The 5,739-nt window shown below is 48.1% G+C and overlaps 1 protein-coding gene across 1 annotated transcript; it reads left to right on the top strand.

Moving 5' to 3' along the window:
* Positions 1–721: 721 nt before the first annotated feature.
* On the top strand, positions 722–1,855 carry C922_05814 (hypothetical protein; the record flags this gene model as incomplete). The annotated part of the gene is made up of 1 exon (XM_008821385.1): positions 722–1,855. The coding sequence occupies one exon, from the start codon at positions 722–724 to the stop codon at positions 1,853–1,855; it is 1,134 nt and encodes a 377-aa protein (XP_008819607.1).
* Positions 1,856–5,739: the final 3,884 nt, after the last annotated feature.

Raw genomic sequence — 5,739 nt, 5'->3', positions numbered from 1 at the left:
GGATCTCCCCTCCCAGCCAACGTCAAGGACCCCAGTGATCTTTATAGTGCCAGGGGGGAAAGAAGGAGAACAGAAAGGGTAACACAACAGCGAAAGGGGGGGCCACGACGACACCCACAGGACAGCCGGGGCCCAGAACACAGGAGCTGGGTGGCAAAAGGCAAGACAACGGAGGAGAGAGTAAAAAGTGCCTGAACACGCAAGGGCGGAACCCCCCGCCTCTTTCAAGGGCAATCGACAAAAGAGAAAAAGAGAGAGGACGGGTACAAGGGAGGCATCGGCAGAACGCCACGACGCAAGATCAGGAGGGTACACTGCCATCAAGGAACAGCATCTCCTGACAGGGAGGAGGAGAGAACCAACAGGAGGAAGGAGAGCGGGCATCCCGAAGACAAGGGAGGAGTTGTAGGAGGAGGAGAGGGAGCAGGTAGGCAAGCTAAAGACACGCCAAAGGGAGGGAACCCAAGAAGAGGGGCTGAGGAGCAGGATAGGAGCTAGATCAAGGAGGGACGGTTCGGCGATAATAGGCGGAGTCTTTCAGTGGAGGAACACCTGAGGAGCCAGCAGGAGACCGAAGTCCTGGGACAGCGCAGCCCCGAGAAAGAACCAGGAGCCCAGTCCATGACAGACGAGCACACTACGAGAGGAAGGAACAACAGATGACAGCCCAGGCGTAGCAGCAACCCGGTACGCAGTTTAACGCAGAAAATCAGGGAGCCCAATGGCGAGTCTACATGATTTTTTCGTGCGACATCTGGAAGAACTGAGCAGAGGGTCAGCTAGTCCAGGGGACGAAGGGCGCACCCTCAGGATTTTGAAACCCAGACAGGGGGTGGAAGAGGGACAAGAACTCAACGGGAGCAAGAGATGGGAAAATGTGGGAGGAGAAGGGTATGTTCGGCATGTACATGCCCCAGCAGCAGCGGCGATTATCTGCAGGAATCTGGGAGCATGGATGAGTAATTTAATCAGGGACGGGGGACAACAGGGGACATGGGAACAGGGTCAGTGCACAGCAGACAAATTAGGAGCATTTGCGGGCAGCCGGGATACCAGGGCTTGTGACTACGGAGACGTGGAGAAGCAGTGGAAGCCGTTTAAGTGGGACCAGCAGTTTGATTCCAAGAAAGCCGAACAGAGGAGCTTTGTGAACTGTATTGATATCTTCGTAATCTTTCTGACAGTTATGATGAACATTGGGGCGCAAGGAGAAGAATGGATCGACGTAAAGACGAAGAAAAGTCCATGTGCCACATTATACGACTGGTACGAAAAGTGGGGAGGCCCTGAAGTGGCCGAGGAGTTGATGAAGCTAATGACCAGTAATTCAGCCAAAATAGGAATAGGACGAGGAAATTATGTGAAACTAGGGGACAGCAGTGATAAGTTCTGGAGTCGGATACAGAAGGGATTCAGAACCAGGGCCTATGCATTACAATGCCCAGGGGAAGGAAACAACCGATACAGCCAAACCCCAAGCTGTGTCGTCATGCCCGACGATCAAACTAGTTGCCAGTCAGGGCCCCCCAACAGCATAAAACAGCAGGTAAGGAACCGACTCCAGACAATTCGGACACGGCTTCTGTCGTCACCAAGGAAAAAAGAGTTTGCAGACCAAAGATTCTGTGAAACAGGACGAAACGGGGAAGGAAGGAGGGAAACGCAACACACCACAGGGCAGAGGGGGGAGGAAGCCGGAGGGGGAAGGAGGCCCATGGAAACCTCCAGAAGAGAAAAAACGGGACGGAGCCACGGGGCGACGAGGACAGAGAGGGAGAATAGAACCGTCCCGAGGGAAGTGAAGGGAGCCGAAATAAACCCAACAGCTAAAAGGAGACGCAAGATAGGAGGGTAGCGGGTTCAGAGCTTTCTGTCCAAGAAAGAATAGAACGAGCCAACCTAGGATGGAACCAACGTCGAATAGAAGGAAATATTGATCGGGACTCTTGTTTCTTTATAGGAGGCTGAAGACTGGCTGAGCAAGAATCAGCAGGAAATCACGAAGACAGTAGAGGAAGCACAAACACGATATGAGGAGTCTATTGGACGGGAGGGCAAAACATCCGGCTTGAGCGTAGTGCCGACAATCAGCGCCGTGGCCGTAGGGGGAGCTTCGATTCCGTTTGTTTGGTATATATGGAAGAGGATCTTCGGGCGGCCACGACGAAGTGGGGGAAGGAGTTTCTTAAGGGTAGGGTATGGGAATTAAGAGAAAAGCGACGGAAACACCCACCAACAGGAAAGACAAACCAAAAGTATCGAGGTGAAGTGGAAGTACCAACAGCAATAGGAAAACGACGATTCAGAGGCCAAATTAGGTCCATAGGACCGGACGTCACGGAACGCAGTGCCAGGGACGAGCAAGGAATGACGTCTATGTCAGTAATTTGGATGACCAAATGAAGCAGCAAAGATAGTCGAGCCCAGCGTATGGGGAATCAGGGGCCCCTGAGGCGGGGAGGAACCTAGACACGAACAAGAGCAGCGGCGGGAGTACAGGTTTCCTCCAACATCTTGAATGGTGAGGGAACAGGAAATTGGACCCGCCCAGTGGGGGGAAGGTCGGCCATAGATTATTCCAGAGTCCAGGGGGGGGGAGCCAAGGGGGGAGACACCACCCACATCCAAGAGGCGCCTCCCAGCAAAAGTCACCCCAGCAGGGGATAAGGATGGAGGACAACTACCAAAGAGGGACCAGCCTTGGGGTGCTGCTCCATAAAGCCGGGCTGCTCACTGGCACGGTTCAGGAACATTACGGGTCGGGACTGGCACAGGGAGGCGGTGAAGTTAGCGCCGTGGATGAGGACACCCATGAAGACAAGGATTCATAATCAATCCAACAGGCAGGAGGGGCAGTCTGGGGGATCACCCGGGTTTAAGCTGGGGCCATGTGGATGTGGCTGAAGGACAGGAAATTGGGGTGGAAGTGGTGGGCGTCCTGGTGGCGGAGTTGGGTCTAGGGCTCCGGGATCTTGGCTTCGGGAGCTAGAGTCTGGGGATTGGGGTATGGGGTGAGGCTTGGTCTGGGGAGGGGGCTGCTGTTCAGGGTTTAAGTTTATGCTCCAGGATAAGGAGGGCAGTTCCACGGGGCGCACCTTTCATGCATTATGGGGATGGATGTGGCTTCGCGGTTCGATGTCTAGTTTTAGCCTTCAGAGCTCGGAGGATTAGGGATTAGCCATTAGGTCTGGGATTAAGGGTCTCTGGGTTTAGCTTTAGGGTTTTGGGCTCAGGATTCAGGGTTTTCGGTTTAGGATTCACGGGTTAGGGTTGAGATTTGAGGGGTATGTCTTGGGGCTTGGGTCTAGCTTTAGGGTTCGGGATTCAGGATTTAGGTTTAAGGGTTAGGGTATAGTTTTCTGGCTTTAGTCTTAGGGTTTAGGGTTCAGGGGTTGTGGTTCAAGCGCTGTGGTTTTAGGTTTATGGCTCCGGTTCAGGGCTGTTTCAGTAACCTTACGCTTCAGGGCCTACCTTCTTGGTTCAGGTTTTAGGATTGAGAGTTCAGGGTCCCGGGTTCAGGGTTTCGGGGCTAGGAATGAGTTGTATTGTCCATGGTCTCGGGGCTCAGTTTTTCGGGTTAGGGTATCAGGGTCTGGGGTTTAGGGTTTAGGCCTTTAGGGTTATGGCTGATGGTTTAGGGGTTACGGTGTAGGGTTCATCGTGTTACGGGTTAGGGATTATCTTTGAGGGTCTAGCATTCAGGTTTATTCTCTAGGCTTCAGCAGTCACGATTTAGGGTTTAGTGGGTTAGGGTCTAGGGTTGACGCCTCATGGTGTATGGGTCTGTGTTCATTTCTCTGGGTTTAGTTTCTCAGTTTAGGGGGGAGCCCTTATGACTTAGGTTTTGGGGCGGAATTTTTTGGGCCCAGATTTTAGTGGTTATGGAGCAGGGCGTAGGGTTCTGCACCTATGACTGTGTTCTCAGTCTTCCAGGTTTAGGTTCCAGGGCCTGTGCGTTGTTGGTTAGCTTTAAGAGGGGTGTTCTTAGTCTGTAGGATCTCCCTTGATACGTTTTACTCTTCAGGTTAGAGTGTTTAGTCTCATGTTTGACTTTTACTGCTGTAGGGTTATGGTCCTGGCATCCGATTCATCGTCTATGCGGCTTTTTTGATTTTTATTTTCAGAGTTTATGGTCTGGTTCTCAGGAGATTGTGTACTCTATTCACGTTATATTGTCCATGTCCTATGGTGCTTTTTCCTTTGATTACTGCTCAGGTTTCATTTTTTATGTTTCTGCTTTTATGTGTTAGTGTCATATTTATCCGTTATGCTTTATCCTTTTCTTTCATTTGTCCAGGACCTATTGTCTAGGTTTAGTTTTTACTTTGCGGATTTGCGACACATCCGGCTCGCCATTAATCTGTAGATCTGTTGCCTCAGTGTGCACCTTCTAGGGTTCAGTCTTAGGTTTTACTCGGGAGGATTGATTTGTTATGGGTTAAGCCTTCCTGGATCATGTTGTAGAGGCTTGTTTAAATTTCTTCTTTCCGGACCCTTCAGGAGGATTTACTCACTCTTTATCGCTTAATGTGTATTGATGATTCTTTAGTTATTTGTTAGAACGGATGCTATGGTCCAAAATAAATTTGTCTATATAATTGCGCGATTTCTTTTGTTACTAAAAAATAACTACCAATACTGTAAATTATGAAGCCGGTAAATTTACATACCTATTCATAGTTGGATGATTTAAAAATAACTTATTGCTTGCTTAAGAAGATTATAGCTACAGATTTTTAATGAGCCACATAATATCTGTAATGTTTTAAAAAAACAAGACAAAATAAAAGGAGTACAGAATCTAATTAGAATTCCTCAATGGTAGTCTTTGAAATAATCATGGAAGAGTTGTGGCATCAGCGGAATACAAGTATATATACGTTCCTTGCTTGTAGGGTTCTGCATTATGTACAGAATGCTACTAGACAGGTTTTATATCATGGATTCGATCGGTTTCCGAATGCGAGTTAAGGTCCTATTCAACAGGACCATGCTGTGAACGTCCTGGACCTATTAAGACAGGGTCACTCTGAATGAGATATTAGGTACAAATATAATAATATGTCTTCTCCATGTAGGAATTTAGTGGTGTCCTTCTCCCCCTTGGTCCGATGCTCCCCTCCTTATAAAATTAAATTCATCCCTCCTTATTAATTCTGTTTACCTGATAAAGTATACATAATGTGAAAAAGAATATGCATCAAGATTATCCTATAAATACAGGAAGGTTAGGAACTGTTCCGGCTAATGATGTTAATGAGATATCTCCTGCGCAGATAAATGAATAATGTATTGTGCTTGTCCTTACTTATCTCGCCCTTACGCCTCTATAGCTATTATATATATATATATACGGAGCGTCCACTGTTCTTAAGGCTGACTCTTTGAGAAAAAGTTATCTGTATGATGTGTTGTCCTTAGAAGGCTGTCATCACATGGCTGTATGTCGAACCCCCCCCCCCACTGATGTCGCCGATAGCTAGGTGTATTCCTTTTGCTTATATTGGTCACTTACTGAATTAACCTATTAAATCCTCCATATAAGATAAAGGCGAGATGTGTGATATCACGAAACTCTTATTCACATCATAATATTAAGTTTCCCCCACAGAACAAATCCAGTGTCGAAAGAGAAATAATTCGTTCAGATAAAAATACACTATGACTTGATATGTTCGATCTCTGCCGTCGTGTAAACGAAAGAAAAAAACAGATACGGCTTAGATATGCGCCATTAAC

Source organism: Plasmodium inui (assembly GCF_000524495.1).
Source record: "Plasmodium inui San Antonio 1 unplaced genomic scaffold supercont1.200, whole genome shotgun sequence".
Taxonomy (NCBI): domain Eukaryota; phylum Apicomplexa; class Aconoidasida; order Haemosporida; family Plasmodiidae; genus Plasmodium; species Plasmodium inui.
This window is presented reverse-complemented; position numbering and strand designations above follow the sequence as displayed.